The following is a 26,573-nucleotide window of genomic DNA, read 5'->3' on the forward strand; positions in this document are numbered from 1 at the left end:
TATAGCTGTGAACGAACGCGGGACGGACGTTCACAGAGTATAAATAATAAATAATCATAACAATACTTACGTACACTTGAAAAAGTTTTATAATATTCACGTATACTTGTAAAAGTTTTATAAATTTCGTTAGTACTTTTGTGTTGTATAGAACGTGGGAGCGGAAAAATTGTAAGTATATTTTATTGTTGGCCTAATTTTTATATTTCTTGTACTTTTTTTTTATTAATATAATGATAAAGTTATAAAATACGATCGACATTATAGAAGTATTACTTGTAATAATCAAAATCAATAATTAATTACTTTTAACATTCTAAAACAAAAAAGTAATGTTTGATGCAACGTGAGGGTAATTTAAAAATATTATTGCAATATTAATTCTAGAACTTAAGTAAGGTAAAACTATAAGTTTCCTTGGCATATGTTTTCTAAAAAATGGAAAATTGTGACCTCGATTTAAATATGGTAATTTACAAGATAAAATTACTTGCACAAATGACTTTAATTAAGAATCAATGGTAGATATGTACTACTAAAGGTTTAATATCATATTTTGAAGCTAAAGCAATTATTTACTTTATTTAATTATTTGGTATTACAGCAAAATTTTGTAAATTAAGGCACTTAAATTTAATTACCAAATACAATTAACAATGTGATCGTAACTAATTTATCAACGAAACTAATGTAAAATATTAAAAATATTAAATGTGTCTATTTAAAAATATATAACATTTATTATATAAATACATATATTATGTAATAAATAAATAAACGCAATCACCACAATCTTTTACATTTTTATCACTTGGATTCGAATCCGGAACCCATGTCATGTCACACTAACATCTATGTGCCACGTGTCTATCGTGCCACGGAGATTAAATATAAATAATGGACTAAAAGATCATAACATACAAACATAACAAAGAGATCTACGTATTTTTATTAAATAAATTGAAGCAATCAACAAGAGAGTTATTATAAATCAAAAAAACCCTACTGCTTAGAAATACGTCTCTTTTATAAAATTACCTTCATTACCTTCCACAGTCGGGGTAAAAAAATGGGGAAAACCTATAACTTGAAAGAAATTGAAATAACTGATGACCGAACTCTAATTACGCTTTACCGTCCTCTGGCAATCCTTGGATAAAGTAATCCATAATCTGTATCTTTATAAAAATATCTCGTAACACTTATTAAGGCTTTGTAAAAAACACACCTATTTCTTATTTTTTTTTTATAATATAAGAGTAGCAGACGAGCATGCAGTCCACCTGATGGTAAGTGGCTACTGCCGCCCATGGACATCTGTAATAAACCCCAGATAGGATTAGATATTCCTACCTGAGGTCGGCCACAGATGCGCCGCTACCCCTGAGGACTAAGGTGGAACGCCTCGGAAAAGTCTTTCTCCCTTACCACACCCTTCAAACCGGAACACAGCAGCGCCTAACACAGCTGTTATTAGGTAGAAATAGGTGTGGCGGTGGTGCCGCCGAAGTTGAACCACAAAGGGTTCTACCACCTTCAAAATTTCTGCCTAATAACAGCAGTGGTAAACAGCAGCAGCAATTTTAAGCTCTGATGAGTTCTGATTTGAAGATTATGAGTGAGATATACTTATCCGAGACGTTCCAGCCCTCAGTGGTAGCAACGCATCTATGACCATCCTCAGAGAGGACTAATCTACGGTTAATTTCTGTTGCCTACGGGCGACAGTAGCCACTTACCATCAGGTGTACTGCCCGTTTCCTACTTCAATATTATAAAAAAACCTACTTTAGCACTTAGGGCTCGAACACAAAACTGCGATGCGACGCGATGCGAATTCGCAACGCAGAAAATTGCGATGCGAATTGCTGCGATGCGATATCGTGCGGCGTAGCGTCTCTCAGGGCGACCAACAACAACAACCACTGTGCGATGCGAATCAATTCGCAAGTTCTTGCGATGCGTCGAGGGAGCTCGCAGATTTTTGCGATGCGACGTCGCATCGCAGTTTTGTGTACGAACCCTTATGCGGATAAAACATATGAAAACTGAATGTTTACATACATACAGAAATTAAAGAAATGGAAATAGTATAAAGAATCGTTAATTTCTGTGCAAAGATTACATAACAGTCAGCTGTTTCAATAGTTTCCCAGTGATCTTGTACTACAATTCGATTATGACATTATCTCCATTGTTAACAAGAGGAAAATTAAGTAAACTTCTCACTGCCTACACATTTTAATTGTTACCTTAGAATGGTAGTAATTTAAGACAGTTTGTATGAATTACCTAGTAGTGGCTTGAATTGGAAGTCCTAGGTTTGAATTCTACAAAACTCAACTCTCATTTTCAACAAACGACTTCTTCGAAACTCAACCTTCAACAAACGACTTCTTCGAAACTCAACCTTTTGAGAGCGCATTTTACCAACCCACATAAGCACACACACAAATGTAATCTATATAACGAAGAATTCGCTAAAGGTGATCGTAGAACATAGAATAAGATGACTGCGAAAAAAATTATCTCTTAATACATAGTCCCGGAGGGCGCAATATTCAAATCTTGTTGGAAACCCACCCTACTTTCTTACGGTGAAGGAAGTCCGCATGAAAGCCTGGCTGAGAATTCTCTAAAAAGTTGACTATGGCTAAATTCTCCACCTAAAATAGTCACTTGTTAGTTAAGAAAAAGATATTAGAGAAATTTTGTGAATTTCAATTGTTGGTTGATTGCTTTCAGCTCGAATTTGGGCCCCAAGGATGACACCGTTGTCGATACCTAAAACTATTGATATTGTATTAACCTATATACATAATTTAAAACACCTTTTGTCAAGGTCATCCGTTTAACACATTTCCGTTTTAAAATGTGTTACATCTCGAAATTTACGCAAATATACATTTCCTCAGTAATTTTTCGTTGCAAAATACTTTTATTACACACCTACTTTTATTTTGTGGAAATCATATCAGAATAATTATATCCTGCGGACTGGCAGACTCATTAGTTTTAGCGTGGCGCAATGATTACCAATGATTACTGTTCAGACACATTAGTGTCCCGGGTTCATTCCTCGGGCATGCTGATAAATAAGTGATATTTTTTTATTTCTATTCGAGTCTGTTGGCGCTGATTCTCTTTTAATGATACTTTAACTCAATGATAAAGGATTTTTTCGTATATTAAATGCAAAAGGGGGTATAGTAAAGCCGGGATATTAACTTTCCTTAATTTTTGTCTAATCCTCATATTTTTCTAGTAATTTTGCTAAAAATGTCAAATTTGAATTTAGGGTATTTCACAGAAGATCACTTATTTTAAACTTAGTCTATTCGAGATATTTTGTTAAAGGCCCATATCTAAATTTCCATTGTCGTTCCAAAAAATAGCACTTATTTTATACTTAGTCTATATTTCACACAGGACTCAGAATTCTAGATTCAGTTAACTTATATCGTCTGGTTACTTGCAACTATTCGCCGTTTTGCAATACCGTTGCACTTGCACCTACAGTTGGGTGCAATGACCTTAAAGCGTCTCTTGCTTTTAAGTTCCCCTGAAGTTATGGTTACCTTTTATTAATACTTATATAATTTGTCCACCAAAATTCGAAATGTAACAATTCCTAGTGTAAAGTAATTGTCAAATGTTGTTTTGGTAATTCTGGTAGTTCTCATTTTTAAATTATGTGCGAATTAGAAATTAATAACCTATCACTTGGTTTAAAGGTGAAGGAAATCTTCGTTAGGAAACCTGCATGTCTGAAATATCTAAAAATACTGTTCTGAATAGTCTGTGAAGTCTGACTATCTGCACTTGGCCAGCGCGGTGAACTATGGCCTAATACTTCTCATTCTGAGAGGAAACCCGTGCCCAGCAGTAGTACAGTATTGAGTTGATAGACAAAACATTGGATAGATTGATTATTAATAACGGTTTGCTGTTTACTTAAAATCTTATGACATTATATTTAAATAATTACAATATTACAGCAATTGGTTGAATAACATTTAAATGTTATGAAAACGAAAGTCTAATTTACATGTTCTCAAATATCTGGTCATAAAATAATTATTGCAACATTTAAAAATCTATTGAATAAATCGATTTATCAAATATTTTATTTATGTAATCCTCTTAGACAATCCTGTACTGGCTATTTTTATACTATTTCATTTCGTTAAACTCTGAACTAAAATATTCAAATAACAATTTTAAATGTTTACAAATATTCAGTTTGTTGTGATTGCATAAGAATGACCTCCTCCTAAAAATTCGCGATTCTGATGACAACCACGTACTCGTACATACATAATTATGTATATTATATTAAAAAACAATGTGAGCCGTCACGGGACGCCTGGCAGATGTGAAACATCGACATTATTTTGTAAAAGTAATATGCACAAAAGAACATATTGTGATAGGAACTAAATATGTCATAATGATAAAATAAAATATTACTATTTTTGCGCATGGCGACGCGTCGTACACCACACCGTACACACTACTGCATATAGACTGTATATATATACCATCGTATAGCGTCGCCACGGCATGCGTCGCCACGCCAGAAATCGGTTTTACGTGCGGCTATAGATGTTTCACATCAAAAGTGGCCATTTTGTACAAAGATTAAGATCTTGCTTTGCAACAACTAAACGTCGCCAGCGCTTTAGGGACAATGCCTCACGGGCAAAAAATTAAAAAAAATTGTCATATTGATAATTACCCTTGTTGTATTTTTAGTAAAAAATGAGTTATCTTTTAAATAGAGTCCAGATAAAATATTATAGCTATAAAGATTTCCCGCGAATTCTTTTGGATCTTTTTCCGGAAGACTTATACTATGTAATGCCGTAGTCAATACCATATTGACACGAAATTATTTAAATCTTGTACTAGATGATATGGAGATGAATAACAAGTTTAGTGTCAAGGTTAATGACACATTAGTGGCAAATATAAAATTGCAATAGGGTCAATTTGGCAACACTTAGAATGTAGGGTGAAGTATATCGATGACGTGAAGCGTGTATCTTCGCAATTTATGTAGATAATACGTTCTGATTTGCAAAGTTAGGCAATGCCGGGTGACCGTGGTTTTCATACTTTAGAGGAATACGTTAAGCTCGGTCTCTGTTATCTTTAAACCTTGTCGGAGGCCTCATGTAAACATTAATCACTAATAATCATGTAAACGTACCACTAATCCGTACTGTATCCTTACCATGACTTTTCAAAACATCCCACAATTTTACGTTACTTTTACTCAATTCATTATTCTGTTCCGTTTGCTTCAATAGACTAAGTAAACGTAACAATAATTAAGTGCTCAAGTCTTTTTGTCTGCTTCACATGTTCGCAAAAAAGAGAGACAAAACATAAAGCGCCATTTTGTCAATGTAGACATTTAATTACGTTACGGACACAATAGTTCTGACACAATCCGCTAGGGGCGCTTATTGGAATTTGTATGGGCAATACGTAAACAAATACCAAAACAGTCATATTTGTCAAAACGTAAAAACTCATGGTACCCTTACCATGAGTTTTTACGTACTACGGAATATACAATGTACATATAGTGCAGTTATATATTATACATAACATAAAATATAAATGACTAAACAATAGTGCATATTTTTGTCAACTATATTATAAATAAAAAATATACTACAAGAGATATATTTTAATAGCTAATTCATTTAGCGTGAGTTGAGATGAAAGATGAAGTTTATGATCATTCTGGTGACCATTGTCAGTCAGTAGTGTCAATATTTAATGCTTTTCTTGTGATTGTCTTTTTTTCTGGACTTCTCTAAAGAAGCCACATATTTTTTGCAATATTTTGTAAGAAATACTACATTTTTGAAATAAAAAAAATGCGAGAAACGCTTGCCTAGCAATAGGACATAAAAGGGCTGTAGACAAGTTAACCCATTATCCTCGCGTGTGTAGACTTAACCCTAAAATGGTACACGCCGAATTAGTAACAATGTCATTGTGTTACATTGATGAATTGAATGACGGTTGAATGTCTCATAGATATAGCTCGAATACTAAGTAGTTTCGTTATAAGTGTCATCTATGACCGCTTACGTTGGGTTACCAGATGATAGAACTTGAAGACAAGTAAAAAAGCAGTGGTTAAGAAACTCGGCCTCTCGATCGAGGGGTCCGAGGCTCAAATCCAAGACACCTCTGATGTTTTCGAAATTACGTGCGTATTAGAAATTAATTATCACTTGCTAAAACGGTGAAGGGAAAACATCGTGAGGAAACCTGCATACCTGAGAGATTTATAAAAAAAATATCTCAAACGTATGTGAAGTCTACCAATACGCACTTGGCCAGCGCGGTGGACTATGGCCTAATCCTTCTCATTCTGAGAGGAGACCCTTACCCAGTAGTGGGACAGTAATGGGTTGATGATAATGATGATGAAGACAAGTAAGGAATTTTGGCTCTTTGTCATTTATAGAGTGATAAATATAAGTAATAAAAGTATTAACAATATTGGAAAAATAAAATAATTATAATTTAGCTATTTAATTTTGTTGTCAATCTGTAGGTACATTAATTAAACGATTCCATTCATATATTTTGCTTCTGATCTTTGATAAATAACCATTTACTGATTTCAATACAATATCCAGATTAAATAGTTAGACAACCGTATAATCTTGTAACTTCTTAAATATCAACAATTTAGTTTTTATAGTGAAACAAAATTCAGGTCCAAACCCAGACGAGGCGGATATCATTGATAGGTACCTGCCATAGTACCTACCCATCTTAGCCAAATTATTTCTAAGAACTAGCTTAACTACTTCACGTCACTTAATGATAGACACGTGATATAACTACATAACACATAAAGATACGCTTACGAATTCAGATGAAAACATTTTTCATCATTTATATCTAGATTTCTAGATTTGCCAGATAGCCTAGTTAGAAACTTGGCCTCTATCGGGGGTACGAAGTTCGAATCGCATGCACGCACCTCTGATTTTCAATTTATTCTCGCATTAGAAATTTATTATATTTATTTAAAACGGTGACGCAATAAACGTGAAGAAGCTACGAATGATGCAGTCTACCAATTCGCAATTCTCTAACGTGGTGGACTTTAATCTCTACTTCCTAAGAGGAAGCCCGTGTGGGGACAGTAACGTGATGACTAAATCGGGAGTTACACATACCAAATCTCGTACCTTTATGTGCAACGATAACAAAGTTATGGTAAAAGGCAAAAGCATGCTGAAATTCTTCGTGTATTATTTATTTCTCTGGAATTTGGTGACGCACTCCCTGCTTCATATTGTCAAAGATTTTGTGAAGTAATTACATATGTTAATTTTCATGTTCAACGTCATGTTTCTTTTTAAATAACAGTAACTACAATTAAAGAATTTTTTTTTTATGAAAAATGCGATATAAAAAACATAACAATAGGATTAACTCACCTGTGACTTCCGTAATGGATTTAAAGGAGGTTGAACGCTTCGTGGTTTGCCTTCAAAGCACCACGTCACACCATTTTCTCATCCTCACAGTAGAAATATGGAATTCCATATTTGTACTTTGCCAGAACCCAGCATAACTGAAATCTGGATTCGTTGCAAAGAATTTATCAAACTTTACCGTGTGACTAATTAATAATTAACGGTAAAATTGCGCTTTCTGTTTATGATTAACGCTTTTATTAATTTGACCTGTCTGTATGTATGTAACGAAGTCTTAGAACTCGATTTTTATCCACTTTGAACGGTCCGATTAATTTAAAAATTCGAAGAATTATCAAGAACCGATGACAATACACGATTTTAATAATTTTGCCCCGACTCCTCATCGGAATTGTCAGGATTAACGTATGTCCTTTTGAATCGAAGTTTCGTAATTCCGTAACCAGTATCCTTAGTATGAGTTTTTACGTTTTTAGAAAAATGACTATTTTGGTATTTGTTTACGTAATTGCCCATACATTTCCAATCAGTGCCTAGCGGACTGTATTAGAAATAATTGGAAATATACGAGAAATACGTAAACAAAAACAAAAACAGTCATTTTTGTAAAAACTCATACTAAGGGTATGACAATGACGTATAGTAGGCACTACGTCATAAAATATGGCTGAGGGCGTATTCAGTTTTTTTTAGTATAAAAAGAAAAAATGACAGTAAATTTAATTCATAAACGCCATTGGCTTTTAAAAGTTTAGGTTTAGCATGAAAAAATAAATATTGTGGTATATTATTTTGATATGAGCCAAGTTTGCATATAAAATAAAAAATGCAATTAATTATTTTGATGATATGACAGTATCGTATTCTCAAACCAAATGAAGCAGACGAAATCACGGATGTTCACTATTAAATAAATTAAAATATTTCTTAAATTTATGAAATGACGAATAAGGATATGTCCTTAATTCAACGTTAGTTATTTTTAAATTTCCTATATCCCAATGCATTTGTATTTGCAAATGTCAACGTAAATGCGACACAAAATAATATTATTAACATGCGCATATTTATCTATTGATGTTAAGTTTATGGAAATAACTGAATATTATATTATTATATGCATTGTATGTTTTTGTTATATTCAATAATTATTGTAGTGTAAAGTGAACAATTGCCTGTTTTTTATTTAACTTAAGTAGCAAATAAGTAGCGTTAGTTTAGTAGTAAATCTGTGTACAATCAACAGTTGCGAGGTTCCTATATACTTGAAAATTAAAAAAAGTATTTAAATCTATGTGAACTTTATCAAAATCACTCAGGGAAGAGACACGTACCCAGCGAAAAGGACAGTAATGTATTGATGATTAATTTTATCCAGTAAGGGTAAAAAAATAATTCAACAAGTCCTAAATGATGTACCTACTTTCTACAGTCGCAACCCCACACTAGCATCCCTGTGTTGTGGATGGGTATCATGAACACAAACATAGACGAATACAAAAACACCCGAAGGAAAGATATCAAAATTCGTCATTTGTATATCGGTCTGGCCGTCGAACCCTCAATTCTTTGCTCGTCAGACCAGCATGGTGACTGCTCCACCACACGGGTCGTCTAATTCTAATACTAATTCTTGTTAATCTTCATCATCATCTTCCAGAATCATGAAGCTCAAGTCAGACCTCCTGATCCAGCCATCAGGAGAGATGTGGAAACAGATACGAGTGGAGCTAAACGAGGACGTCTCCACTCGGGACCGAGATCTCGCTGCCATCAAGGAGTGGCTTCGGAAGCAACCGCATCTGCCTGATGAGTGGGGTAAGTGATACACATTTTCCCTGCTGAATAGTATTGATTTTCACCCACAGACATCTATCTATATGATTATAGGGGTTGACATCCCAGGCTGCAGTTCTATCTGAAGTCGATAACAGAGGCATTACCCCTGAGGATTTCAAACCAGAACATAGTAGCGCTTAACATGTTTGTTATGAGGTAGAAATAAGAATAGAATTGGTGCGTCCCGACATAAACCAAGAAGGGGTATACCTTTATTCAGCTACTATTATTAGGCGAGTTTTTCGTAGTGTAACGAGTAAAGACGTTGGCCTACTAGTCCATAGGAAAATACTTCATAACGGACAGGGGAGACCTGATGCAAGCTCCACAACGCTTCTGGTGCAGTTTCGTGGGAGCAAATACGAAATAGTGCAACACTCACAACGTATGTTTTACAAATTACTCAAGTTATCTGATAAGATTAACGACCGGTAAGTGGGAGAACACCCATTAAAGGATACCTGAGCAACTTCCGACCACGTCAGACATTGCGTAAGATCTAGACATTAAACATACGACACATAGATTACGACATTTAAAGGTTTGACTCCGACGGCACCACCGACACACCTATTTTCGCCTTATAACAGCAGAGCGCTGCTGTTCTGGTTTGAAGAGTGTGGTAAGGAAGACATATTTTTCCGGGGCATTCCAGCTTACTCTTCAGGGGTAGCGGCGCATCTGTGAACGACCTCACGTTGGAAACTAGTCTTATCTGGGCGGCAGAAGCCGCTTACCTTCAGGTGGACTGCATGCTCGTCTGCTAGTCCAATATTATAAAAAACACAAAGTAATATTTTTTTTACAATATTTTGACAGACACGGTCCGTGCCTGCACAAAATATAAACACCTTAATAAACGTTATAGGACTTGTTGTCGTTACGTGTGATACGCTCTATGTCTGTAATGTAAATGAACCTCAAACTCAGTAAATCCGTTACGATTTACACAAGCCACGGACGTCCCTGAGATAATTAAAGATAATTAAATAGATAATGAATTGCATATTGCATGTTGTGTGCTATTAAACGACGATTGTAACCTATCTCGGCATTCAATCTACGAGTACAAATTATTGTAACTGGTTATAATTGCGTTTAAACGATTGTCTACATCTTCATCCACAAGAACAAGAAACAATAACAATAAGTTTATTAGGTTTTTCCCATCTTCCGTATTAAATACGACAACCCGCAAGGCGGAGCGGTCACCATACGGGTCTGACGCGCAAAGGGTCCCGGGTTCGATCCCCGGCCAGACAGATATGTAAATGATGAATTTAGATTTCTGTTGCTGGGTCTGGGTGTTTGTGTGTTTGTGTACTGAAAAAATTAATGCTGTTGTGCTGTAACTGTCGACAGTGATTAAATGGTTTTATGGACTTCATTCGTCAATGATAAAGTGTATGGAGAAGTCTAAGAGGGTCTATACACCAATTTATAGTCGATCGTTACCGTAATCAAAGTCGATCGATTTATGTGGCAGATGTGGCAACTGCCAACGATCGATGAAATATCGACAGGCCATCCATGAATTAGTGTTTGGCCAACCCTAAAGGCGTTTGTCCACCGCCGCCGTCACCGGACCGTCGCCGAGAACGAGATTATTTCGGGCCGACTTTAATATGACATGACGGACGTGCGGTGGACATGCGGATACAGTAAATGTATGTACCGCTACTTCGGCGCCGTCATCTCGTTCTCGGTGACGGTCCGCTGACGGTGGCGGTGGACAAACGCTCTAAGACTTCGATAATTGTACTATCATAAAAGTATTTTAAAATGTATTTAAGTAGAGGAGATCGTGGGCAGAAAAGATTGCTTCGACTAATCCATACTATTTGATTCGATAAATGATATCGATTGGTCTGTATCAGCAACCTTAAACTTATAAGTTACCTAAAAATATTTTACGTTACTGTTACATTAACATTTACTTTCCTATACTTAAATAAATTCCAAAGGTTTGAAAGCATATTAAACTACTTACGTCAATAACTCGCAGAGGACCAACCGCTGATGACCTTCCTCCGAGGCTGCAGCTTCTCCCTGGAGAAATGCAAGCGGAAACTGGACATGTACTTCACCATGAGAGCCGCTTGCCCTGAACTCTTCACTGACCGGGACGCCTCCAGCCCGCACCTCATGGAAATCCTCAAGAATAGAATGTGAGTACCAAACTAGAAGTATTTTGTTAAGTTCATCGTAAGTTTTTTCTATCTGCATATTATTATCCCATCAAATCGGAATTGTCGTATTCATCAATCAAAAATACGTGATATTTTTTTTAATATACAAAAAACACAATATAGTTTCAACCTATAGATATCATGAATTGCCCCATTGGTAAATACAAAAGCAACATAAGACAGGTCATTGCAACGAGAAATTCTACTTTACTTTAAGATAATTACTTAATTCTTTAAAAGTAACTTTATCATTAAATATCTCCGTTTTGCTCCAATAGAGTCATCACTTACCAGTAATTTTATGAATAAGATATTAGTGGAAACTTTACTGATATGTGAACTAGCTATATAACCTATCTTTAAGTATCATGTTGTATTGTATGTTTCCTAAATAAAAAAAAAATAAAAAAAAAAAATAAAAAAATAATTACTACAAATAAAATAAACCATTATCCTAATTTATAAATTAACCTGAAATTAATTAATATAGTATGCTCTTATATGCTTTGTAATCACTGAGAATTTCATTTTACGGTTGTAAATCATAAATACCTTGTTATTTAAAGTAAAAATGGGCCCACACACACAAAACAGATTTTACCGTATTGCATTCTTAAACCTTCGCCACCACGTGGCCGATCCAAAACAAACCTACACACATTGAAATTAAAGTCCCATTTTCATATCAGCGATTTCACATACGTATACCCTTGGATCTGATACTTATGTGACTCTGTTTGAGTTCATATTCCAATGTCGATAGCTCAACCTTGGTGCCTCAAGGGCATGCAAACACACCTGATGACTGCGTAATCATAGTTGCGTAAGGATTTGCGCGATGTTTCGCATAACTTGGACCTTGGATTAGTTCGCAACTCTATATACCTATAGACTGGTTTTAAAGGTAGAACTCTGTGTGGTTCGAATCCGGCGGCACCACCGCCACACCTCTTTTACCTAATGAGAGCAGTGTTAAATATATTAAATGTAATATAATATTTTAGAAATACTGGCAATAAATTTTGTTTCAGTGCCAATTTTTTTGTTTACACATAAAAACGTCTAAGCAACACGCGAAAATTCTATTTTTTATCTGTTTGAATAATGTATATCTAAACGTTCTTATTAGTGATCGAAGATCTAAACATTACTTTTATCGGGAATATATATTTTTTAAATTATATAAATTATGTTCTAGTTTATACAATATGATTCCTAAAATAAAATAATTCGAAGTGGGTAGATTTGTGGTTCGACTCCGGTGGCACCACCGCCACACCTATTTCTGCCTCATAACAGCAGTGTTAAACGCTGCTGTGTTCTGGTTTGAAGGGTGTGGTTAGGGAGACATTCTCATCCGAGGCATTCCAGCTTAGTCCTCAGGAGTAGCTTCGCATATGTGACCTCAGGTAGGAATGTGTGATCCTATCTTGGGGTGATTACAGGTGTCCTTAAGCGGCAGCTACTTATCATCAGTGTTTCTACATGCAGTTCACCTACATATATTGCATGTCTTTGGTGGACGCGTTACCGTGCGTCTAGATTAATCTTGTTGCGCAAATATTTGTACGATGTTTAGCATCATTAGATCTCGGATTAGTTCTTGTGGTTAGTTCGCAACTCGTATACCCATAATTAATCCGCTATCCGATATCTAATGCCGCATCCGCAAATGATGTAATGACGCAATGATGATTAAGGACAACCAACAGAAGAGACGCGAGGCGCGAACTCGGTGCCCGTTTGTAACTTTATTTGGCGAACTGATACATATTAGTAGCGTCATTTCATCATCACATCAACAACCCATTACTGTCCCACTGCTGGCCACGGGTCTTCGCTCAGAACGAGAAGGATTAGGCCATAGTCCACCGCGCTGGCCAAGTGCGTATTAGTAGACTTCACATACCTTTGAGTTTTTTTTTATAAATCTCTCAGGTATACAGGTTTCCTCACGATGTTTTCCTTCACCGTTTAGCAAGTGATAATTAATTTCTAATACGCACATAACTTTGAAAAATCAGAGGTGCGTGCCTGAGATTTGAACTTCAGACCCCTCGATCGAGAAGCCGAGTTTGTAGGCTATCGCTGCTTTGCAGGGATAGCCTAGTGGTGGTAGTAGAAGCGTCATTTACTTCATTTTAATTGATGTATTTTTACACTGAGTCACTTCTATATCGTGATTTGTATAACAGGAGTTATTTACTAACCTATATTATTTTTTACATAAAATCCAACTTTATTTCTAAATTTGGTTAAACAATGTGTTTGATTAATTAAATTTCATCTTACTAAATATCTAATTATTGCAGTACGTTTTGTTTTAAAGTAGACGTAAGAGACGTATTATGTACTTTATGAGAGGAATTACGTTCCTGAATAGTCAAGTGCAAGTCATGTCTCCTCAATATGTATAAAACTTTGTCCGCGTATGAGCGACCTTCTACCCGCCTAATCAAACGATAAATCTTAAATCTGCAACTAATAACCACTCTTGACGGTTCGAATTTGTCTTGATGTTAAATAGGAAGATAAATAATGGAAATAAATGGAATTGAATAAGTACATAGCATTGAAACTTATCATAAAAACGCATTCAACGAATCTAAAGATTAATTAGTAGCGCGGACGTATGGTATAATTTAAAATATATTTTTCAGACAAGGCCCGCCTCTTCCTGAAATCACACCAAATGGACGAAGAGTTACAATTTGTAGAGGTAACACTTTTTTTACCAATTTATCTTTATGAAAAAAGTAATAATAATGTAAGCAAAAAAAATACCTGCGGGATTAAGATATACTTTAGAAGATTTCGTTAATGTTCTATGTTCATAATTATTTATTTATTTATTAACACTTTTTACTTATTAACTTGTTTTATAAGAAAATATCGAAAATAACTTTTTGCTTTTACATCACTCATACCGCTCGTATGTATATTACAAATCTTATAACTTAGTCATTGGAACCAATATCGAGTTTACCCACAGTTTATTTATTTTTACCTAAGCATAACAGAAATGTACAAAAATCATTTTTTTTTTTTTTTTTTTTTTTTTTTTTTTATAATATAGGAGTAGCAGACGAGCATGCAGTCCACCTGATGGTAAGTGGCTACTGCCGCCCATGGACATCTGTAATCAACCCCAGATAGGATTAGATATTCCTACCTGAGGTCGGCCACAGATGCGCCGCTACCCCTGAGGACTAAGCTGGAACGCCTCGGAAAAGTCTGTCTCCCTTACCACACCCTTCAAACCGGAACACAGCAGCGCCTAACACTGCTGTTATTAGGTAGAAATAGGTGTGGCGGTGGTGCCGCCGGAGTCGAACCACAAGGGGTTCTACCACCTTCATTTATTTTTAATATTCTTGTAAGACATGATTTCCCATTACATCTAGTTTAAATTATGGCTCCTTTGTTTAAATTTATAGGCCCGTCCGTTTAAATTCGAATAATTATATTTCAAAGCATATCACGTAGGCACTACATACAATAACCATAAAATGTACATAACATAATGTTTTATGTTTTCACATTATGTATGTATGAATGTTGTATGTATTTCCGGCTTCAAGTGATCTTGTTCAAATTTTTGTGTGGTCTTAATTTTAGATCTGTATGAGTAAAGCCCTTATAAAAGAGATAACACAATTTCATTAAAAATAAATAAAATAAAAATAAAAAATATATACGTGTCGAATAGATACCCTCTCTTTCTTTGGGAAGTCGGTTAAAAATAACTGAGATCAAAGTAACTAGTAACCATAACAGGTATACAAGTAAACGGATTGAAAATTTTAACTGTCTACTTGTTACGGTTCAATAGAAAAGGCGAAAAATGCCGAAAAATAGTGGTTTATTGTGTTGCAACCCTTTAGTTTCAATTAATTTTTATTTTTAGTATTTGTTGTTATAGCAGCCACCGTTATACATACCCTACAAAAATTTCAAGTGTCTATCCATTACGATTCAAAAGATGGAAGCAGACTCTATGACAGACAGACAGACAGCGAAAGCTTGGTAATAAGGTTCCGTTTTATCCTTTGGGTATGCAAACCTAAAAAGTGATCTTATTATTCTAACACAGATTTTTACTACTCTGCGCTATCATGACGAAACTTTATTTACTTCGACCAATGTTCCCAGGTCTTCACCCAAACTTGGACTCGCAGCAAATAACAGAAATCCTGAAACTAGCGCTCATGATTGGGGATGTGCGTTTGATTGAGGAGAGAGAGGGAGTGGCTGGAGACATCTACGTCCTGGACGCGATGGTCCTTGGCCCCAGTCTGCTCGCCAAGCTCTCGCCTTCTGTTGTCAAGAAGTTCATGATTTGTATCCAGGTAACATTTTAAAATATATTGTATATATTTTATATATCAGGATTATTGTTTATATGTTTTTTATATATTTATTATTGTTACTAGTATGTATATATATATATATGTATATGTATATGTATATGTATGTTTATATATAATATATTACATTTTATTTTACTTTTGTGTAAATGCCTACCACATAATGTCGCGTTCGCCCAGGGTTGACTGGCAGAGAATGCCATTAGGCATTAAGTCCTCCCTTGTTACCCTTAGTTTAAGGTGTTTCAAAATTAAATAAATAAATAAATAAATAAAAGCACTACCCTGCATGGTTCGAATTCAGCGGCACCACCGCCACTGCTATTTATGCCTAGTAACAATGTTAAGCGCTGCCGTGTTCACATAGACATAGAAACATAATTTTCCGAAGCATTCGTGGGAGTAACCAGAGGCTATATTTTAAAGCAGTGGGTTTTTTATTTTTATAATAATCACTATTTTGCAACTTTTAATAATTCAGAACAGAAAATTTTGGTATAAAAAAAGATGATGAATAGGTATTTTGTTGTAAAACTTTATCTTGCTGTACGCTTTAATGAAGTTGTACTGTATTTTCATAGATTAGTAAAGATTACTCACTCCTAACAAGAAAATGTACCCAGTTTTGAAAATTGAAATAGTTGCGTAAAAAAGTTTTGCCACGTCTCCGTGCTAAAATGTCCTTAAAATATTTGAAATTATTATTATAAATTATTTAATTATCATGTAAATTACGCAGTATTAGTTATTTATTCGTAAATTTTCTCTAAAAATGTTTTTATTTCTCAAGAATTCAAAAAAAGAACTTATTATAATAAGCCATTTACGGCTTCATTCAATTTCAAGGCGGCGAAGTATCTTTACTAATCTATGTGTATTTTATTTAACCTTTTCTTTGATATATTTTTCACGAATTAACCCACACAGTGATCCCCTGTATTATGTGTGCACTAGACACACACAATCATCACACTCAAAGTAGAAATATTTACAGTCTGTGTAAATAAAGAAAAGTTAAATGTAACAAATAAATGTTTGTTGCGTACCTAATGTAATAAAACATGCAAAAACACACTTTTGTTATCGTCACAAATCAATAAGCTTTCATCTTATCTGATTCAATATGAAAGATCTAGGTTATCATTACCTTTTTAGTCTTATCTGGCGGTATCACAGTTTTATAAATTGTACGTGCCTACACATTAAATATTAGATTGTAGGTATTTCGCTATGAAAAGAAGGTAATATATGAAAAACTTATAAACTCTAGTTCAAGGCTTTTTGAAGGGGGAGGGGACCTACTTTTACTACGGTTCTCAAAGGTAGCAACGCATCTGTGACAAACCTCAAGTAGGAATCTAATCTTATCTGGGGTTGATTACAGATGTCCATGGACGGTAGTAGCCACTTACCATCAGGTGGACTGCGTGCTCGTTCAATATTATTTAAACGGTGGACTACAGGCTTCTATAATAAAAAAAATATCAACAATTATTTTAGGATTAAAATAATGTGAAGTACCTAATAATTTTTCAGGAGGCCTACCCAGTTAAGCTGAAGGAGGTCCACATAGTGAATACGTCACCGATTGTTGAACGTTTCTTAACCTTCGTGAAGCCTTTCCTTAAAGAAAAAATCAGGAAACGGGTAAGTTCTTCAGTTAATATTCTTCATTTAAACTTTATTGTAAACCTAGGGACTACAAAGGGGGAACTTAATGCCGGGTAGCATTATCAGTGAACCCTTGTTGATGAACAAATGTTGTGGTGGGTGTGGTCGACGACCCGCGTGGCGGAGCGGTTACCATGCCGGTCTGACGCACAGAGGGTCCCGGGTTCGATCCCCGGCCAGACAGATTTCTAAATGATGAATTTAGATTTCTGTTTCTGGGTCTGGGTGTTTGTGTATTTGTCTCTGTGTGTGTCCATAGCACCCACGATACAGGGAATCCTAGTGTGGGGCTGTGAGTGTAGAAAGCGTTTTATTATTATTATTTTTTTGTTACATTAAAATAACTGAGGAAAAAAATGGTAGTAACATTGTGTGTTAGAGTGATGTGAAGATACCGCCGTCACTAGTCATTCTGGTTTACAGCAGTATTCAACGCAACTCTGTTCTCGTTTGAAGGGTATATAATAAGAGGGAAGCAATCGGGCCGTTCTAACTTAGCCCTCAGGAGCAGCAACTAATTAAAATTCAAATCTCATGTATTCAAAATTGATTCATATAGAATACTTTTTGAAAGTCAACTACCACCGCTTCGGAAGGTGTTTCGCTATGGAGAAGAAGCGGCGTAAGAAACTCCATACGTGTGCATATTTGCATCTTTTAGATCTGAGTTCGAAAAGAATATTTTTCGGATTGTAAATGTCCTTACGTGGTTGTAACGTGGAAGGTGGTAGAACCCTTTGTGGTTCGACTCCGGCGGTACCACCGCCATACCCATTTCTACCTAATAACAGCAGTGTTAGGCGCTGCTATGTTCCGGTTTGAAGAGTGTGGTAAGGGAGACAGAGTTTTCCGAGGCGTTCCAGCTTAGTCCTCAGGGGTAGCGTCGCATCTGTGGCCGACCTCAGGTAGGAATATCTAATCCTATCTGGAGTTGATTACAGATGTCCATGGGCAGCAGAAGCCACTTACCATCAGGTGGACTGTATGCTCGTCTGCTACTCCTATTTTATAAAAAAAAACTATTCTCATCAGCAAGCAGTATTTCTAAGTATAATGTCATATAAAGAAATACTATTATCTTCAGTACAAAACTTGAACTATTTGTTACTCAATAATGTTTATCTGGAATTGAAATAACATTTCATAAATGCATAATATGTTTTATCGTGCATCTTGTAACTTGATTTTTACCACGCTTTTATTAGCTTGGGTTGTATGTATGTATGTATGTAACGGAATCGCTGAACTAGATTTTTACCCACTTTGAACGGTCCGATTAATTTAAAATTTTGAACAATTATCAAGAACTGATGACAATACATGAGTTTAATAATTTTATCCCATTCTTCTCATCAGGTTCGTCAGGAATCATGATTAACGATTTTCCTTGTGCGATGTTAGCGTGGTTTTTAGTTTTTTAACTATAATTCTATTATTTGTAACAGAACACGTTTATCGCTTCATAACCAATTCATAACATGATGAATTAAGATCTAAAAACCAGTTCAATTATGCAATCAAAAGCTAACAAAGAAACAAGAACGAGGATTCGTCAACAATCTGGATGGATACTAGTTTTATTATTAATTGTAATATTATTATGAATCCAGTTTAATGGTAACAGAATTTCCATTATATGACAACAAGCTAAACTTGTACAAACCAGATGAGCATTGCAGGGAAAATCCTTTTTGTAACTGCGACGAAATAACCTGAATTGATCTGGCTTATAATGGAAGTAAAAGCTGTAAACTCTGTACAGACAGCTTAGACTGAATGTATTTTCTGAACTTTCATCATCTCGCATTATTCTTACTCCGGATGTATGTTTCGAGCGGTCTTCATAAAGAATTAACATAAAACAGAATGGATAATTTGACAACTAAGTCATACTAATTTTAATTAAACCAGATACTTGTGGAATATACCAGATGACTGAGAAATTTTATTAACGAATGAACAAACCTCCTCCTTAAAACCTCTGCGACCTCCTCGCTTGTGAAACAGTATTAAGCAGGCTTACAAAGATCTTATTATATTGAAAGATGATCATAAGCATCGTAGACATACTTCATTAATCTTAATATTAATTAGAATATGTTTGTTGCTTCTCATTTCAGATCTACATCCACAAAGAGGTTAAGGACTTGTACAAATACGTTCCTCAGGAGATGCTGCCTCCGGAATACGGCGGCAGTTCACTTTCCATGAATGACCATCAAGGTAACAATCATTTAAAATTTATAATATATCCACCCGTATATATGACCGCGTGGCGGAACGGTCACCATACCGGTCTGACGCGCAGAGGGTCCCGGGTTCGATCCCCGGCCAGACAGAAATCTAAATAATGAATTTAGGTTTCTGTTTCTGGGTCTGGGTGTTTGTGTATTTGTCTCTGTGTGTGTCCATGGCACCCACGATACAGGGAATCCTAGTGTGGGGCTGTGAGTGTAGAAAGCGTATTAAAGCGTACATACGGATTATTCACCTTACTTTATAAGTAAATCACTCATGTAGTGTATATGTTACATTTATTTGCAACTGGAACCATAGATATATTATCCTTAAGTAATATATCTATGGAGAACTATTTGTGAGTTCTAATGATTCGGGATCACCCTCACATCTATTTCTACCATCATACCGCCGTTCTGTATATCATAATAAGAATAAGTAAGACGAGCTACCAGATCTTTTAAATTTTGTTAAAAACTTACGAGACGTACGTTTTTTTAAATTCCAATACGGTCCCTAAAAGTTTTTTACCTCTGACAAAATGGCACCTTGTGCTGCCTCTTTTGGCTGTCGAAAATAAATTCAACGTATGATACTTAATAATGTATCCTAGTCCACTCCAAAAGTTATATTTTCCTAAAAATATAGACAAATCTAAAGTATAAATTCTTAATTTCAGACAACTGGACCCAGAAGCTCGTGGAATACAGAGATTGGTTCAAAGCCCAGGAACCGCTGAAAGCCAACGAAAGCCTAAGACCAGGAAAACCTACGAATTACGACGAGCTCTTCGGCATAGATGGTTCATTCAGACAACTTACTATTGATTGATGTTATTTTATTGTAGATTATGAATAGTTGTAAAATGTCTTCGTATATGATTTCAATAATAAGGAAAGGGAAGGGAAGGGAATTCCGTCCAAAAGTCCAAGAAAAAAACTGCTGGAAGTACTCCTTAAATATGGGCAGTTCCCGCACTTAGCTGTAATACCACACGATGCTTTTTGCAACGTGTGACCCGATGGTAAGTCACTACCGCCTATGTTACATCACTAACCAACCCCAGATAGAGAAGGTCCCGAGTTGCATTTGCCAGTTGCGGCCTCAGATGCGTTGCTACCCATAAGGACAGTCTGCCAATAAAAATGCTTGTTTTAGACACAAATAGCTGAGGCTGTCGTGTGCTTAATCGAACTAGGAAAGGGTTAGACCCGCTCATTATTTCAATGAAATTCTAACCTATCCTATCGTAACTTACTAAGGGAAAGAAACGGAATACTATTATTTAAGGTCATTAATTATATCTTATTATAAATGTATGTTTAGTTGTGATAGTAAATAATCTTTTTATCAGTGTTATTGTTAAGTTTTTTATTATAATGCATTTATATGAATTGTCATTCTTCTCTTTTGCTTTGAAATGGTGTATTATATTTTAATTAAACATAACTAACCGGTTCTTGTGATAATTTTGATATAAGGCTTATTTTTGAAAAAAAAAATATTAGCAGTGATATAAGGTTAAAAGGATGTAAAATAAACTATATACATTGGATTAATAAATAAACAAAATATATATTATTAAAATGTGTTATTCTGTACGTTGTAATGTTAATTAATTTTATCTGTTGTGGAACACTTGTCTATTCCGTACACTTGTATACTTTCATATTTTTTATTTTTACTTTGAAAAAACATAAATTATTATTATGAGCATAAAAATGGCAATTATTTCAAAATGAAACAAAGCCATTTAATCTTTATTTAAATTTAACAGATAAATGGAACTTCACATAATTCGAGTATTTCAACAATAATTTTATGTCCACTTTCATAAATATTAAATGCATTCGAATTTTAAAATATTAAAAAGAAAATAAAAAAAAACAATTATTCATTGAATGGGAAGTTAGGATAATCCTTCCAGTCAGCCATATCGATCACTCTAACATTTTTGTTGAAATTGTTGATTTGGGCGACCTCTTGTGGCGTTAGACTGAAGTCGAAGAGGTCGATGTTCTGCGCAATGCGTTTTTTGTTTGTCGATTTCGGGATTGGAGTTAGCCCTCGTTCAATCTGGAAGGAAAATAATTATAGTTCAAAAAACACGCTTTTATGACTAAAAACTAAAAAGTAGAAAATAATTTTCAATCTAAAAATCAATTAAGGAACAGTAAATAGTATAATTGTGGGAAAAGCGTGGGGTGCTCCATTTATCAGATTCGAATAGCGCCCCACACGTTTTCCACAATTATACTATTTACTGTTCCTTATAATAATTATAATTCGTTATTATCTACATATAGCTCAGATGATTTTTTTTTTTGTATCGACGTTTAAAACTAAAACTTAAAATTTATTTTAAATCCTAAAAAAAAATTTTTATCAAACTTACCAGATATCTCAACACAATCTGGCTCGTAGTCTTGCCGTACTTCTGGGCCATGGACACGAGCAGGGGATCGTCGACACGTGGTGGGGGAGCATTACTTGTCCCCCTGGATACCAGGAACCCGAAGGGGCTGTACGCCATCACCGCCACGGCTTGGGCTTGGCAATGAGTCACCAGGTCGATTTGGGTGTTGGTTGGGTTCACCTGGGGGAATTTATTCCTTTAGTTATGGTTCGGTTATGTTTATTCAGGTCGATAAGTTCACAATTTCTCTGTAATACGTAAGTGACATGCAGCCCACTTGCCGGTAATTCACTAGGACCGACCATAGACATCTGTAATCAATCCTAGATAGGCTTAGAGTTGTATACATAGTTGACCATAGGATCAAATAGAAATGCGTCGTGTTAGTATTAAGATGCCACACTTCAAAACACTGCTTACTCTGAGTTCTGTTTACACTGCTATTATACGAAAGAAGTAGATGGCAGTAGTATCGCCGTATAAAACACAGATTTCTAATGAATTAGACAGCGTGTCATGTCAGCATGTCATCAACACATTTATATCCCCACTGCTGGGCACTGGTTTACTCTCAGTGTGAGGGGATCAGGCCATTGGCTATCGCGCTGGGCCATTGCAGATTGATATTTTTTTACAACCTTCTAGGGTTGGAAATAGTTAAATTCACGACTAACCTCAATCTCATTGACCACTGGGCGCACTTTGCAATTAGCGATCAGTCTGTCCAGTTGTTTCGCGTTGAAGTTGGAGACACCGATGCTCCTCGCCAAGCCCAAAGCCTTGGCTTCCTCCATGCCTCTCCAGGTTTCGAGGTAGTCGATATCATCGGGGGAGTAATCGGGCTAGAAATTGTTAAAATTTATTATCGTAGATAGAAGTCTTTTTGTTGTAGGCTGCATATTAACACGGATAAATATGTTCATACTATAACAATCGATAATACCTATTCATCACAATTTACACTGGAATCTTTTTTTATTTTAAATGTTGGAGATGTTACAATAGATACTTAAGTACACCACTTAAAAATATTATTTGGCTCGATAACGTACGGACACGTCCTCCCGGCGCGACGGTCAAACACAGAGTGACAAAAAGCTCCCACTAATGATACTAGTGACACATCCGCTCGAAATAAATCTATCCTCTACAATTGTTAAGTTGAAATAAACACAAAAAAGTACAGAAAACTGTTTCTTTTTTATTTTTTATTTACGTTGTCACGTTTAATTATTATAAGCTGAAATAGCATGTATGTTTTTTTATTTAGTACACCTCCGATAATGTCCGCTGACATACCATACACTTCAGAGTAGGACATTTAGAAATAGACAATAGTATCGAACCATGCCAAGTTTCACCACATTTGAAATAATTAGCTATACATCGATAGGTATACAATAGAAGTCTGATAGTACCTTGATAGCGACTGGGAAATGTACTAAGTACAAATCGATATAATCCAAGCCCAGTTTGCTGAGAGATTCTCTTAGTGCCGGCACCACTTGGTCTTGACGATGCTTGTCGCTCCATAACTAGAAAAAAACAATTATAAGTATTATTACAGCTACATCTGAAGAACAATAAATTATTATGTAACATACATATACAGTTTAATTACTCGTAATAAAGATGAAGCTAGATAATTATTTTCCTCCTACTAAAATTATGGAATTAATATTTTGTTCATATATGCTCAATTAAAGTAACAGTTTACCTTCGTCCATAGAACAATTTGTTCGAATAGTTTAAATGTACCACAAACCAAAAACTCATATTAATTCAAATAATATTTTTTTCATGTACAATCATTTTAACAATAAAGTTAAATGAAGACTTGGCATTCAATAAATTGGCTCACTTAAATCCATTTTCATAGATGGCGGTAGTGTTTATGGACCTAAACCTAACTTTTACCGATATAATTATCTAATAACTCAATTTAGTCGTTACAAATAAATCTTCTCTTATCACTTAATATAACTTATCACTTGGCAATAGCCTCAGCGATACATTGCTCGCCTTCAAGCTCATCTTTGTAGATGCCAAGAGTAATTATGTGCTTAAACTTTATCTTAACTTTTATAACTTTTTAACTTTTATAACATAACTTAAATTTTATCTAAAATATTCTCTAATAATTCCCTTCAGTAGTAACAATCAAATTATCTTTTAACTAATCCCTTGGCAATAGCGTCAGCAATCCCTTGGTCAACTTAAGTCTCGTCTTCATAGAAGATAGCAGTATCTATGCATCTAAACTAAATAAACTTTTACCAAAAATATTATCTTATAACTCACTTTAATAGTAACTTCTCTATTAACTAATCCCTTGGTAAAAGCGTCAGCAATCCGTTGGCCGATTTAATTCTCGTCTTCATAGAGGATGGAAATATATATTGGCCTGAACTCAACTTTTACCTAAATTATTATCTAATAACTCACTTTAGTAGTAAAAACCAACTTCTCTTTTAACTAATCCCTTGGCAATAGCGTCGGCGATACCTTGGCCGACTCTCATGGTTGGACTTGGCTCATCTTTGTAGATGGCAGCAGTATCTATGGGTCTAAAACCTAAGTTTTAACTAAATTATCATTTTCTAATAACTCAATTTAGTAGTAAAAAACAAATTCTCTTTTAACTAGTCCCTTGGCAATAGCGTCAGCAATTCCTTGGCCAACATAAGTCTCGTCTTCATAGATGGCAGCAGTATCTTTGGGCCTAAAACCTAACTTTTTACTAAAGTATTATATTCTAATAACTCACTTTAGTAGTAACAAACAACTCTTCTCTCTTAACTAATCCCTTGGCTATGGCGTCAGCGATTCCTTGGCCGACTTCAGACTCATCTTCGTAGATGGCAGCAGTGTCTATGTGTCTGTACCCGGCTTCGATCGCCCAGTACACAGCTTGGCGGACTACGTCAACTGACTCGGTCTGGAAAACAGAGAAAAGAGATATTAGCTTAATAAATTCACTAACACATATTATAACTTAACTAACCAAGAAATGGATACCCCTTGTTAAAATTTCAAAAATAAAAGTGCTACAAAAATATGATACCATCAAAGACATTAATATAAATAGTGCTATAGAATATCATCAAGATTTTTATACAAAAAAATTAAATGTTGGTTCATAGTAAAAACATCTTATATTGATTAACGACGTCATCGTCAACCAAGTCGTACTTGGCCAGCACTGCGGACTACGGCTTAATCCATCTCTTTCTGAGTGGAAACCCGTGCCCACCAGTGGGATAGTATTAGATTAACTACGACTTATTTCATTGTAGTTTAATAGTAAATATCGTAAAATTAGTAAAATGTTTTATATGCGTACTACAGTTATATTCACTTACGATTCCTACGTGTTGGTATGGGCGTACTTTACGCTAATTATTACTATGCACAGATAACGCTAATTACGCTTATCAGACCGTCCATCGGCATGCGTGATCAATGCATGTTAATGGTAATTGTATTTTTTTTTATTTTGTTTTAAAAGGCTATGTCTACACCATAGATTAGTAAAGATTACTCACTCCTAACTAGAAAAAGTGCCCAGTTTTGAGAATTGAAATACTTGCGTAAAAAAGTTTTGCCACGTCTCCGTGCTAAAATATCCTTAAAATATTTGAAATAATTATTTATTTATTATGTAAATTCATGTAAATTACGCAGTATTAGTTATCTATTCGTAAATTTTCTCTAAAAATGTGTTTATTTGTCAAAAATTCAAAAAAAGAACTTACGATAATAAGCCGTTTGTGGCTTCATTCAATTTCAAGGCGGCGAAGTATCTTTACTAATCTATGGTCTACACTCACAACCTCACGCTAGTATCCCCACAGTAAATTATTCGGTATCGTGGATGCTACACACACAATGACAAATACACAAACACACAGACCCCAGAACTGATATCGAAATTCATCATTCAGAAATCTGTCTGGGAATCAAACCCGCCTTTTGCGCGTCAGTTTGATATGGTGACAGCACCGCCACGCAGGTCGTCTGTTTTAAGGTTTTTAGATTAGATTTTAGTCGTGTATACTTTTTCATCTTCTAGAAGTAGCTAACGAGCGTACAGTCCACTGAGGCAAGTGGCAATGTGGCAACTAGCGCTATGGATATCTATAATCAATCCTAGATAGGATTATTAGCTACCACAGATCGAGCATAAATGCTTTCCTAAATTGGAGGACTAAGCACGTGTCATATAGTAAGTGTCCCTTATTAAATAACTTGTATTTTTTTGCTTTACTATAACATAATATTTAGCAAGATTATGTTCTTCGCCATCCCAAACATAAAGATAAATCATAACGACCTCATACGTAGTCGGGTTTTACCACTGTTTTTATATGGTTCA

General features: G+C 35.2%; 2 protein-coding genes across 2 annotated transcripts in view; one reads left to right on the top strand and one right to left on the bottom strand.

The window, feature by feature from the left end:
- LOC140746135 (alpha-tocopherol transfer protein) lies at positions 1–21,369 on the top strand. Its single transcript, XM_073078153.1, has 8 exons — positions 1–171; positions 9,139–9,296; positions 11,323–11,485; positions 14,167–14,225; positions 15,659–15,855; positions 17,410–17,520; positions 19,665–19,767; positions 20,462–21,369. Exons 2-8 carry the CDS (start codon positions 9,143–9,145, stop codon positions 20,611–20,613), a joined length of 939 nt encoding a protein of 312 aa, XP_072934254.1. The 5' UTR covers positions 1–171; positions 9,139–9,142; the 3' UTR covers positions 20,614–21,369.
- LOC140746134 (aldo-keto reductase AKR2E4) overlaps positions 21,333–26,573 on the bottom strand; it is a 16,778-nt gene continuing 11,537 nt past the window's right edge. The window contains exons 3-7 of the mRNA XM_073078152.1: positions 24,966–25,136; positions 23,617–23,733; positions 22,873–23,040; positions 22,178–22,378; positions 21,333–21,858 (exon numbers count right to left, since the gene is read on the bottom strand). Of these exons, the coding sequence (XP_072934253.1) occupies positions 21,673–21,858; positions 22,178–22,378; positions 22,873–23,040; positions 23,617–23,733; positions 24,966–25,136 (843 nt within the window). The 3' untranslated portion in view covers positions 21,333–21,672. The remainder of the gene's footprint in view (positions 21,859–22,177; positions 22,379–22,872; positions 23,041–23,616; positions 23,734–24,965; positions 25,137–26,573) is intronic.

This window comes from Epargyreus clarus, unplaced genomic scaffold (assembly GCF_041222505.1).
Source record: "Epargyreus clarus isolate Ecla_fem2 unplaced genomic scaffold, WU_Ecla_fem_2.2 ptg000012l, whole genome shotgun sequence".
In the NCBI taxonomy this organism is placed as follows: Eukaryota; Metazoa; Arthropoda; class Insecta; order Lepidoptera; family Hesperiidae; genus Epargyreus; species Epargyreus clarus.